General features: G+C 36.8%; 1 protein-coding gene across 7 annotated transcripts in view; it reads right to left on the reverse strand.

Moving 5' to 3' along the window:
* Positions 1-39: 39 nt before the first annotated feature.
* Positions 40-14,095, reverse strand: part of TET1 (tet methylcytosine dioxygenase 1) — an 83,076-nt gene continuing 69,020 nt past the window's right edge. For 4 of the 7 annotated variants that reach the window (XM_072871524.1, XM_072871521.1, XM_072871525.1 and 1 more), the window contains one exon: positions 8,384-11,193. In XM_072871524.1, coding sequence (XP_072727625.1) covers positions 10,052-11,193 — 1,142 coding nt within the window. In that variant the 3' untranslated portion in view covers positions 8,384-10,051. Of the gene's footprint in view, positions 11,194-13,023; positions 13,356-14,095 lie in introns of those variants that run through there. The other 3 variants (XM_072871526.1, XM_072871528.1, XM_072871527.1) reach the window with 3 other exon arrangements.

Genomic DNA, 14,095 nt, shown 5'->3' on the forward strand with positions numbered 1-14,095 from the left:
GCAGGAAAGAAAAATTAGACGACTAAGTGCAAAATAGAAGTATAAAATTTATTTAAAACCACCCACAAAGTTCTGTGTAATCAGGAATGATACAATTTGTAATAGTCTTTTTAAAAACTCATGACAAGATTTAAAATATATTTTCAATTACAGTATTCATTTAGCCTTATTCAGTTAGGACAATAAAAAAAAAAAGAAAGTTTACGTTCTAAACAGATGAGACACACAAGAAAAATAGAACAGAACAGACAATTTCCACAACAACAATTTTTACATGTATGTTTCAATACTAGTATCAACATTTCAATGCATCTTGCTACATAAACATGAAATCATGTACAACAACTGCTTGCACCAAAAAACATAGCTTAATTAGATCTTTCAAGTAACATGCAGTCACAACTCACAAGTCTTCAAGTACTGCTGGTAAGGGTTCCCTTGTCTGCAAAGAAGATTTTAAGGTTCAGGTTCTCAGCTAGCATAACTCTTCACAGCTCCACCAGCCTCATGAAGCTATGCTCAGTTATACTAGGAAAGAATCAGGCCCCAAATGTTTTTTTGAGAAAAGAAGTAATTTTTATACTTTCTCCTGTAAATACTGTGACATAATGAAGTGCTTTTTCTTTCTGATTTTTTTCACCCTGTACATAATCTTTTGTTTAAAAACGTTAATTTTATGTTCCAGATCTAAATACAGTAGGTTGGTAACTGGAAATAATCCAAAACCTCAAATTCAAAGTTGAAAAATAAATATCAAATGCATCCCAAAGAAAGAAAGTAAAAGAAAGAGAGAATACAAGAAAGAGAGAAGGAAAGAAAGAAAATGCTGACTTTTTTTTTTTTTTTTGCATACTGTTAATCTTTTAATTTTGCAAAGCAGGAAAGAATTCATTAGCTATAGCATTTCAGTACAGTGTGTCCTTACATATTAATGTTCTTTCTTATGACCGCAAATTCTGAACAGAATTTATGGCCTGGTATGATATTGTCACATTATGAAGAGCTGTCTCTTCCAAACTGAACAAATAATCATAAAATAATTAATTGTTAAAGACTGAAATGTCTGAATGTTTATATTAGTTAGAACTGGCTTTCTTTTAGTGGTATTGGGATATCACATTTGTTTTTCTTGCCTAGTTATTTTTTCATTTTGAGGACAAGAGATTCATGAAGTTCAGACACTGCTTTTTGAGTTGCATGGATTAGACTGGCATTCACAAAGTTAGTATGAAATCTGTTCTCATTAGGCTCTGCAGTAACACTGCAGTTTAGAAATTTAAGAATGAAAATAAATTTTCTTTCCCTCAAACTTTTTTTGAAAGAGAAGTTTGCATTGCATTGCATTTCATAACTGCAATGTAGTGGGGCACGATGCTTGCTTACATAAAGCGTCCACTGGCAGGAAGGGAAGCTCTGCGTGAGTCAAGCACGCCGGGCGGTGCCAACAGTTCCACTGTCAAGTATCACCACAGTTAGGGCAGTCAGAAAACGTTGGCTTTTAGCTTTGTGTCTCAAAACTCACCCCAGTGTGACAACAACACACAATACTGCACGCCCTGTTGGGTCTTAAGTCAGAAAAGAACGGAGTTCAGTAGATTGTCACAACCCCATTTTATATAATCAAGTAAAAGGGATCAAGTTACGATAAAGAGAAACAAGTATTTTAAGAGAAACTACCAAAGCTTAGAAATAGTATTATCGATAATCCGGTGAGATTTCTGGCCAGGCCATTACCTTGAGGTACAAATCTTTTACCGCATTCTCTTTGTAGACAATGTTGGGAAAAGGACAGACAGTATAAGTGAATACTTAAAATCTAATAAAAACCAAGCCAGTTTCTTTTCAGCCTGTATTTCTAAACTAAGAATAATCTGGATGTTACTGACCAGTATATGCACAATAGGGATATCATGAAATTGATTTCAGATGATTGTACAGATCAGTCATTTGGTAATGGTTTTGATTTATACTACTGACCTTTTATACCATTATCAGTGTAATGGGATACTCCGAAGGATGTAAACTAAATTGACATCCATTTAAGGCCCCTTTATCCTTTTAACGTGATGCAAAGGACAGTAGTATAAATGAGAATCAGGGCCTTCATTCTTATTTTAAGACGACTCTCAAACCCTAGACCCTTTTCCATTACAACATTATAATAAAAATACAGATATACATGTAAAATACTGATCAGATCACAAAACTTTCCACAACAGTATTAAAATGTTCTGTGGCAACAACTGCAATACTGAACATCAAACTAGCAGTTCCCTTGCTCCATTGCAACAGCACATCTTTGGAATACGGTTCATCTGCTGTAACCAGTAACTCTCTGTAGATTAACTGCCAAATCTGTCCTCCTTCTTACATATGTAGTTTTTTGAGGTCTACACCTGCGTCCTCTGACTTCATGAGGAAAGCTGGTAAGGTGTGCAAAGCGTTGAAAACAGCATTGTTAATCAGTCACACCAAACAGAGTGAGTCACCTTCTCATTAAGTTATTTAGCACCCCAGTCTTGCATTCACTGCAAGTATACTGTTGGAAGAGTCTAGCATTTTAATATAAATATGCGTGGAAAAACTACATATATAACGGTCCAGTAGAAGAAAAGAGAAAAAGATACTGTTGTGGGAAGAACTGAGGATACATAATCGAGAAGCACCTCATACCTTTTAAAAATTAAGTTATGAGTATGTGGTTAAACGCTGCAAACAATGTTAGGATGATGAACTGGGGAACTGGACTGAGAAAAGGATCCTAAAGTCTTTATGTCTCGGAAAGAGGAAAACAGTGACGCTGACACCCCTATACCCTTTAATAAAAGGCAGTAACTACTTAATTAATTTCTGCCCAAGCTCAATCAACTCCACTTGCTGCTACAGAGGCAGAACAAAACCAAAAAATAATCCATTGTTCCACTCTTTTTTTCCAAGCAGTCCTATGTTAGTTAAGGCATTTATCTTATGCAATACTTGGGTTTCTCACGAGGACTATGACTGATCCTCTGCACAGGGATATAACCAGAAGATGTAAAGAAACACTCCTGCTCTTGTAATTGTGCAGGCTCTGCAGCATGTGTCTTAGGTCAAGATTTGAGCAGAGCTGGTAGAGTAACTCAAAAGAAAAGAGGGCATTCCACAGAGATGCTAGCAACAGCAGCAAAAATGTTGTACTCTGAGAAGAGAGGACTTTCCCTTCTCAGGGGGTGAGCAGTTTTCTAGTCTTGCAAAGTCTCTTTTGTTTGGCTACTTGTAGATATAAGAACAGAGTGTAACAATTACATCAAGAAATCTGAAAATTAACTGGAAAATTGATTGTTTGATTTAAAAAGTAAGAAAACACTGATTGTGACAGATAATGAATTGTCCCTCTTTCTTGGAATGAAAAAAATACCCAACTGCAATATTCTAGGCTCCCTAAGAGAGAATATGCAGTAAAAAAAAACCCTAGAACTCTCACATATAGAATAAAAGATGACTGAAATAAATCTGTTTTGGAAGAGTCATAAGGAGAATAAATTCTTACGACATTCCTGAGATGAAGACTGGCTGATTTACATACAAAGCAGCGACAGTGTGTGTGGGGAATTCACGAGCAGGCTGACAGCTATACTGCTAATGCTGAGTACTGAAGCAGATCTGCAGAGGGACAGGAAGATTCTGGAGTAGTTGCAAGCATTTAAAGCATTCAGCAGCAGGTTATAACGTGATCTGGCGCTGACTGTGAAAATAGCTAACCGCAGGAGACGATCCATAAAGAGACCATGGAGTGAGAAATTCTGTAGTATTCAATGTTACCTGTACAGAGTAGAAAGCAATACCTACTCATCACCACTAGTCAAATTAAGTGTTCTTCAAGGAGACAACACAGCATTATGTAGAATTCAGTCTTCATAATTTAGTCAAGTATGTAAATGACAGTATTAAACAAAAAGTTTTGCTCACTCCTGTGAAATAACCACAAATGTTAATAGGGAAGTAATGAAGTAAATAGAAAATACATTTTCAACCACTCTTTAGAAGAAGTGATCTGTATGTATACTGGTGCTTAATTAGATACTACTATTAGAAATCCTTGGTCTTTGAGAAAACCTCAAGTATAAAACTCCTTCCTTTATGTAATTACAATATTGCAGCAACATACTGGAGCAGCATGTAGACAACTTGTGAAAACTGTCCAAACTAAACATCAGGTAATTCCAGGAGACAACAAAGCCAGTTTCGGTACTGTTCCACTAAGTAGCCACATCCTCAGGACTTTTGACACTGGCCACTCTGTTTAAGATTAAAGAACATAAATGCGTCACAGACTAAATAAAAAAGCTTACGAATTTGAAGTTAGATGTACCAGAAAGTGTCAATATAAACAAGTACCCTGGCAACTACAACGTGTACAGAGAAGGCTGTCTCAAAAGCTAACTGTACCTTGACAGCTTTACCTGTGACTTATTTGTGCTGTGCATCCCATCAGCTTTCACATTCTCTAACTCAATTGTGGGAAGGAGCAGCAGACTGGTGGTGACAGCAGTGCTCACTACCTTGTTCGTCTACACAGATTAAAGAAAGGGTGACCAGCTCTCTCCCTCCTCTTTGTTTTTTGTTTTGTTGGGGTTTTTTTTCCTTAAACTAGTATACCCAGGCAGAGAACAAAGGAGAGATTACTGTCTCCAGAGGAGCTGTAGAAAGAGATGAATTTGTACATATATCCACAGCTCTGCGACACGACGACACAGCCTTACTGGTTAGAAACAATGCTGTAACAGACATTGCAGTGCAGTACTGTGGTGTCACAATAACCAATGGCAACCTTCTCTACAGTTTAATTTTAAGGAAAGAGATTCCCTCTGCACTTCCTCCTGGAAGTCAGATCAACACCTGATGAAATTAGGAAGAAAGCCAGAATTTCCAAATGTGATTGGACTGTTCCTCATTTCTAATTGTGTTATTTAAGATCAGATCATAGACAGTATCACAGGCTGCAGTTGGGCAGACACCTTTCACACAAGAAATAAAACACAATTTTATGGAAGATATGTCACAAAGAGCCTAATCTGAATTTTAGTGACCACAATAGACCTGAAAGAGAGTAGGTTCAACACTGCCTGAATGTAATTGCTGTTACATATAAAAAGAGTGGAAGTGGACATGCAATTTAGTTTTTCACATATCTGAGGGCACAGTTATTTCCTCCTGTTAACCTAGAAATTACAGGATTTCTGTGGAAAAAAAAGAGAAAATTCATATATATATATATATATATATATATATAAAAATGGATTACAAAGCTGATAACTCCTTGATAAAAGGAGCTATTTTCAACGTGAGAGAAATTTCATGGGAAGTGCAAGGGCAAGATCGACCTTACATTTTAAATATGAAAACATGACAACGCAGTTTTATTAGCACGCTTCCATAACATCTCTCTCTCATCGAACAGCCTATCAGATAAGAAGAATCAAAAAAGCTGTCAAGAGCATAAGCCTGAAGGTGGTCTGAAATAGACTTGCTTGCACGCCTGAAACTTGAGGTGAAGGTATTATGTCTCTCTACAGACCCTGAATCACTTCTCATGCTACAAACAATATAAGCTCTGTGTTTAACCAGAAGTACAACATTTACTCCAAATCTCTCTCCATCTGTCCTTGCAAAACCTATTAATTGTGGTAGGGTTGCAAGGGTCTGAGTCGGCACAGACTTTGGTCAACTGTATCCATATCTATCCAGTTAAATATGAAAATTGCATGAAAGCTTGATGAATTAATACATTGCAGTCAATGGGGCTGCAGCAATGTAAACAGGACCCCAATTTAACCCACCAAATTTAGCGTAATACTGCAATGATATTAAAAAGGTCTTTAAAAAACCCCACACAGTTGTATGTTACAAATAATCTTAAGTACTAAAGAAGTTGTCATGTACCCATGCTTAACATAAAATGTTGCTTAAGATACTACAGTTATTTCCTGTTCTAAGTATAGAGAAGCACTGTCATAGGTAAGATAAGGACTTTTAACAGCAGTTATTCCTAAGTAAAAGTTAGCTTGTAAAGTCCTTAAAAAAATAAATCTGAATGCAACTGTTACAGCTAGAAAGTCACAAGTATTTGTAAGTTCTTAAAAAGCTTTTTGGATCTTGTGACTAAAATATTTATAGAAATAATTTTTTCTATTTTCTGTAACACAATAGCATGTTACAAATCAGTAAGCACAGAGAAACTGCACGGGTAAAATTCACTATTTAATTGGGCACGACTGCAGTAACTCCAACAGGACTTGTTGAGTCAAACAGAACTGGCTCCTGCAGAGACTACTCCCTCCCTCCAGAGCAAAGGTGGAGTGGTGGTACTGGACCCAGTGGAGAAAGGGATGAGAGACATTTCTTCTGGGAAGTCAGAGGTGTCCCATGTTGGATCACAACAGTTTTTGCTAGCGTATTGTGAAAAAGGATCAAAAGACAACCACACCCCACCACCAGCCCACACCTCAATCCATTTTCCGGTTTTTCACCCAGAGCATAGTGCCAGCTGTTGGAAACCAAGTAAAATCTGCAGGTCTGACCGAGCCAGATACCTTAATTTTAGATCAAGCTCCTGATCTGGCCATCCTGGAAGGACTTTGTTAAGGGGCGAGAGCAAATTACAAGTGGTTGCATGGGCTGCAAAGGAAAGCAACAGACCCACAGATTTGCAAATTTTAAGAGACAAATACTGTTATAAAATGATAACCTTACTCAAAACAACATAATTTGTGTACAAGACTGATAAATATTCTGAAATGTTACAATAAATAGCACGCAGTTGTAAAAACAGTAAATAGTTGCATTTTCTATACCGCAGTACAGCAATAGAAAATATTAGCTTTTCAAATCACAACCTGCTATGTGCCACAACAGGAAATAAAAGTGGCCAGCTAACCTGCCTGTTAGGTACACGTTGAAAAAGTAGTTACATGATAGACAGTCAAGGAAAGAGCACCGCGAATGATATTTTATTGTATAGATGATATATTTTTCTCATGTAAGTAATCTTAATAAAGTAGTAACTGTGAGTTTTAGCACCTATCAGTTAATAGCATTAACTATTATGTTAAGATATACTTTTCTCTGTCAAAATTGCCATTTCAAAAAGGGTAGACCTGGACTTACTGAAAGTCTATTGATGCAGTCGCTTGAGCAGTGACTTGCAAGGGGCTGTGTTTGGAGGTATCCTTTTAGATCCACCTTCCAGTTTCTCCCTTCTTTGAGGGAAGCTGCTGGTTTTTCAATGGAACATTTTTATCTTGAAGTTTCCAATTGTACATAAGTTAAACATGGGCATTTATAGGGGAAGATTCAAGTAAAAATGATCCATTTCAATGATCTGAGCATTTTAAAAGGTAAAGAGATGGCTCTGTAACTCACTAATTTTGTGTAGAAAAATTGTTATTCACATGGGAGTACTGAATGATAAATGATTTTTTCAATTTGCATTATAGAAACTAAAGCTATCAGCACTATCAGTGAAACCAATAAACTAATCTTGTCTGTAAATGATCGATCGTGGTGTCGGACAAGGGTTTTCAGATAGCAAATACATGAATGGAACAGCTAGAGAACGTACAGTACTACTTACTGTATGAACAGCTGGAATTCTCACTAATTTTCGGCTCACCAAAAATATACAAGTTTTTAAATGGAAATCTAAGGCACACAAAATACCATAATGATTTGATGTTTACTGTATATTACATAGTCAAGAAGCATAAAACTGCTGGTACAAAACAATGGCATAATATTGTTTTTGTTTTATTATTATTTACAATCCCTTCATATCCTCTATTTGAACTAATATTAAGCTTTGAACTAAAATTTGCAGCATACCCGGTTTTTACAAATTTTACTTAAAATAGGTAAGATACAAAGAATGGGTTCAATTCGGCCATCCTCTGCCATCAACATTTTCGTTAATTTCGACAGGAATCTGTAGAATTGAACCCAAGGTCGTTACATAGTGATTGCTACTTCAGACCTTGCTCCTGCAAACACTACATGTGTATACATTTATACAGGAGAATAGTCGCATTGATCTACAGCCGCATTTAAGTATTTGTAGCACCAAGGTCCTAACTGGCACTATGTGTTAAAAATACAATTTATGTACTTTTCGTACCGAAACTGTAAATATAGCGCTTACAGTTCAACTTTTCAAGGAAAAAGCACCTTGTCTAGGTTTTAAATAAAGCAGATCTAGATAGTTCATATTCCTCTTTTACAGCACCACTACGTTATAATATTATCAAGTATATTATTAGTATATTTTCGCACTGGAAAACTCTGACCTCGTTATACCTACAGGTTACCCAGCCGGGGAGGACTCCGAGGCAGAATTAAGGTACAGCTTCGTCTCTGGGGCCTGATCCTGCAGCTCTCAGTCACGAGAGGAGTCCTGGCTTGAGCGGTCCTCCTGGCTCTGACTGGGCAGGTATGGCTACGCAGAGCTGTTCTCATGGAAGAAGTTGCAGGATGAGGTCGGTCCTTAGCTAACATTGTTGTTTGGTAATTTGTTTAAATAAAAAAAAGTTTAAAAAAGAAATACATAGGAGAGGAGAATCAGAAAGAAGAGTGGGATGCTACAGTATTTAAAAGCAATGGAGTGTCTGTTTTTCCTCTGGTTTAGCAAATATTCATTTCATGATATGTCACTGTTTCAACAGAAATGGAGAACATAAATTTCATATGTTTGGAAGGCAGAATACAACCCTTTCTCTACACGAAATGTATAAATCACTTAAAAAATTTACAAAACATTTTTGTAAAAAAAATGAACTTAGAAAGCTGGTGAATATTACAGATGGGTTATTCTGAATGAAAAATTTGCTGTTAAATATTAGAAATTTCATACTTTTCCAACACTTCCTTTGTATTTTCCCCAAATTAATTTTTTTTCCCAGAATAGAATAAGGCAACTCTAGGGGGTATTTTTTTAATCCCAAAACAATCCTACCCCTGAGGCATCAGGAACATTTGGTTGTCATGTTAACTTATAATGCTCCAAACGAATAAGACTTATGCACTTATTGCTCAAAGAAATCATAACAAATGCTGCCTTTAAAAAACCAAAGAATATTCATAACTCCCAATAGCAACACACGTATTAACAACATGTCTCTTAATTTCATGTTTGTACACTCTCTTGAAAATAATAAAATGTTTCTGTATTTTATAACTGTTGTTTATATGCAACATAAAATCTTCAATGAAAAAGGGCAAGTCTAAAACCAATCACATATGCTATTAAGCATACATACTGCAGCTGTAACAATATGGAACTCTACACAGCAAGAATAAAATGATTTCTTCTGTAGAGTATGCACAAACCTTAGACAATGTGATCCTTATACTATACTATTTCAAGTTAATTTTAAAAATAGAAAGTGCTTTTAAAATATATATTTACAGCTTAAAAACAACTTCCAGCCATCATTACCAATAACTTCATTTCATACATAATGACAAATCTAGAGAAAAAAATTCATTGGTTTTCTAAAAGATTTATCTGTAATTTGGACTATATAGCAATGGTTGGAAGTTGTTAAAGCAATGGCACCATGAAGTAATAATTCAGCTTATTTATTTTTAACTGTTTGATGTGGTTAAGCACCAAGAGCTGTGTAGAGTATTACTGTATAACTTGATTTAACACCATAAAATGTGAACCTGTTAAAATCCCTATAAATGATTTTTGTAGTAAACAGACTTGATTTAAAGCACCAAAATATAAATTCCTAAAGGTAATAAACTGAATGATTCAATCAAGGTTAATAACCTAAACAAAATCTTTTTTAGAATGTATTAAAACTATACAACTTTTTTTTTTTTTGCTTAAAATGTGCTTGAGCACCACCAAATGTTAAAGTCACAGTTTAAGAAGAAATCCCCCCCCTTTTTTTTACCTCAGCCTTAAAATGGTTGAGATGAGCAAATAGTAAACGACACCAGACTTGTTCTTTAACAGCACCTTAAAGAAACACTGTGTAACACTGCACCAAGAGGAGGCATTTGATACTAAACCCTATGCCCAATGGTTGTAAGGCCCTGCAACTCGTGTAAGGGCGTAAGAAGATACTGTTATTACGTTATCCTTAGTTACTGTTAATGCTCTGCGTGATGGAATTTGGTTGAACTCATTGTCTTCATAAAAAATATCTCTGTTTTCACTTGTTTGCTTTGTTTTCCTGCTGCTAGAGTTTAGTTCAGTATTCTCCGTTCCTAATCTTTCTGCTTCTTTTTCTTTTTCTTTTGCCCTCTCAGCCATCTTTGCTTCCCACATGGCTAAACCATGTTTTGGCTCATTTAAATTTTTGTGTTGGTAGAAAACTAAAGATATTCTTGTGGGATGATTGCGGTTGGGTTTTTTAATAGGTGTGGTAGCATGGAGTTCACGTCTTGCACATTCAATTAAGATAGAACCATGAGAAGGTGCCACAGCAACCCCGCCAATATCATCATCCAAAAAATTGTGCTCGCTGTCTGACCACATTTCCTCAGCTTTTTCTTCAGAATCAGTCGGTTGTCCCAGTGCACTGTTTTGCTTTTCGTCAACACAGTCAAAATCACACATCTGTTCTCGATGGGAGCTGCCCTTTTCCATTGGGCATCCATGGGAACAGTCAGCTTCGTTTCCGACTGCATCCTTTGCCGGAGAGCTTAGCGGTACTGACAAATCACAAGAGCTGATTATCTGTGAAGAAGGAGAATTGTCTAACTGAAGCTGACAATTCTGTTTGTCTGGATGATGTTCAAGTATAGTGGGCAGGGGGTCTTTATGGGCTGGGGGGCCTGGAGCAGTGACCTCTGGAAGAATCGGTGGCACACCATTCATCTTATCATTCAGCAAAATTCCAGTATAATCTTTGACCGACACATCAAAGTTCTTACAATTAACATAAGGTGTCACGTGAGGTTGCTTACTACTGCATTCAAAATACCCGTAGGGAACTGAAAAATCTTGTTGAATATTAGTCACTGCTGTTATGCCAGGCTTATGTGCTAAAGATGAATAAGGATGTAAACTATCCACCTTAAAAGGGGAGGAAGCCGTATACTGTTTTAATAAAGAGCAATTTTTAGTAGTGTTTGAAGTATGTTTCATGGCATAGAGGTGATCAGAAGTCTCCGTTTTTATTCCAGGTTTTAAAGCATCTGTTTTGTTCCCTAAAAAAAATGCACACCAAAGTGTAAGTACTTTTCCTCACGTAGTTAATAAAATATACCTTTTATAATATTTTCATACTTGCTTTCTAATATGGAAGATATACATGATGACTACAGATTTTTCAAAATGGTTATTTTTAGCTTTTTAGGAATATCTCTATGACCGTAAGTACATACACAATAACCTTGCTGAATTAACGCCTTAACCTTTTCCAGTCAGACTGTTGGTATATAAAATAGAAAGGTGTTTCACAGAGGGATGAATAAAATGAACAGATAAAATGAAATAACTACTCAGTCCCGATTCACACAGCCCAATTCTACACAAGTCCTTCCCAGCAGCTGACTGCTGGCCTCCAGCACTGCCCAGGCTAGCAGGAAGCACTACGTAAAAGTTTTTGCATAATTGATGAAATTTAGTCTGTCTGAAATTAAGCCTGTGAAACAATCAAAATTCTTGGCTGCCTTAACCCCCTATTATGATAGAAGGAAAAAGTGTGTTTATAGATCTCGTCTGTCGCAGAAAAAAAGTTACTGAATTACAGTGATGCGTGCATTAGCAAGTAACTGCTCAGAAATTTTCTTTAAAAAAAAAAAGTATCTGGCAACATACTCCAGGTAAATCCATCCTTACAAAGCTGCATCCTGTGATTTGGCCGCCTTCCATCTAATTGCCACACATTAATTATTTCAGATCTTTGTGGAGACATACTTATTTAGTTTATGTCAGCTCCCTAATCAATTTCTAGTCATGGCACCCTGCAGTCGTGCTTGTTGATGGAACACTCTCCTCAAATGACTCATTCTCGTCATGGATAAGTTCAATCCAGAGTCCGCTGGAGTAATGGGAAAGAAGTCCATCGACTTTGACGGGCTTTGCATCATGCCCTGAAATTGCTTTACATGTGTTTTGCTGGCAAACTGGCACCCCACAGAGAGCTCTCACATATTCTCATAAAAGACCATCTCTGTCAGTGTTTCTTCTTTGTTCCATAAATACACAGAATGTTTAATTGCTTTACCGAGTATAGAAGAACTATTCTTTCTTCTATTCTGTCTTCTAATAATTTATAAATAGTGATGCATTAAAAAACATTCTTTCACTAGGAATGCAAAAAAGGCAAAGTGGGATAAATTATGGGCACAATAGTTAGTATGCAAATACTGAAGTTGTGGAGGGACGTAAGGAAACTGCATCAACTCTTTAAAAACTTCTTCTATGAAATCAAACTCAAAGCATTTAATTTAAGAAACCCCCCCAGACCAAGGCCTTCCTCCAAAAGATGTGAAACACAGCATTTGAGAATTGCACTTTCCATCATCTCTGAAGAGAGACCTGCATTCTCTGAAAATAAGTTTTAACAACCCACAGCACTCTCAAAATGGCCATGGCTCCAGCAAATACCCCATCTCTTGCCAGAAGCTCCTTCCTCTGCGGGGTAAAGTAGCAGAGATTAAGTTAATTCAAATATACAGGTAGAGGGAAATCAGTTGTGGTTCAGATAAGGTGGCATTGCTCCCCAGGAATACCTCCTGTTCAGAGTCTGGTGCGCCTCCACTGGGAATTCTTGGCTGAAGTACTGCTCTGCTGTGGCCAGCTGAGAAACTGTCTCTAAGTTGGTGGTTTATCTCCTGTTCTATCCAATATGGGCCAAGAAGAATTGCTAGTATTTTTGGAGACAAAAATAACCTTTCCGTCTGTAAAGTTTATTTGTCCAGAATAATGTGCTTAAATGACAGGACTACATAAGGAAGGATGTAAAGCCTCTAGCTTTAATACGCATTTCATAATAATTTAGGATTTCAAAGGCTCTCAAGCATTAGCGCAAATTTAAAAATTAACAGTTGTGCTGCTTGCTGTCACCAAAACGTGCATGACAAGTGCACCCTATTTAATACACAGACTTTCTACAAAGGACTTGGCACAGTGGAGATTCAAACGAAGTCTTCACGTATGCACGCTCTACCAAGCCGACTTAATCTGTCTTCATCACTCAGAAGGTCCTCCTCACCACCATCTTTGCTGCCAGGTAAGACAGTAAAGAGGACAAGAGTCCTCTCATCCCTTTTTAATTTCCAGTTCTCCATGTGGTGAAGACACACAAGTTAGAGGAGTCTCTCAAGCTTTCCAGGCTTTCCAGCTGGGGGACACTGCAATGGCTCTGAAATGACGGTCAGGTCTCTTTCAAAAGAACATGCTACATCTATGCAAAGGGCAATACGGCATAGCTGGCCTTGTGACTCCTTCATGATCCTCCCAGGCTACTCCAAACAGCGATAGCCTCACACAGCCGAGAACATGACTGATGGTATATACCACGGTTATCTCATCTCGTCTAATTGCATGTTCTCCGTATTCTTTTTAATATTTAAAAAGCCAAACTAAACTCTTGTCCTCATTAGTATAATCAAGTACTATACATTACATACACCATTTACCAATACCTTTTGCTTTACAGTTGAAGTATAGCTAAGTATTCTTTTGTTCTTACATTATGAGAAAATTTAATAGTAATATCTGACTTGCTTAATGTACCTTTAGCAGTACTTTATTCACTGCTTACCTAAAACTATAGTCAGTATTTTTTTTCTTCCCCTAGTAAGTTTTTCTATCTTTTTTTACTATTTTTCAATCCTTTGTCTTTTGTTTTATGTTTAAATAGTGTGACCAGAATTGAATGCCGCTATTAATATGAAGGGATCCTGATTTAAATAATCGTTTCCTCTAGTTTACATCAGGAGTGACTACTGGATAGCCTAGTTTCAGCTCCCCTGTCTCACAGGCCCTTTGATTTTGTTTTCATATTAAGCCTAGCAGTCTCAGCTAGACTAAAATTTTCCATTCCTCAGGACTAAAACAATACCTGCCACTGCCAGAACGGAAAGAAACAATCAATGACTG

Source organism: Ciconia boyciana, chromosome 8 (assembly GCF_034638445.1).
Source record: "Ciconia boyciana chromosome 8, ASM3463844v1, whole genome shotgun sequence".
Lineage (NCBI taxonomy): Eukaryota > Metazoa > Chordata > Aves > Ciconiiformes > Ciconiidae > Ciconia > Ciconia boyciana.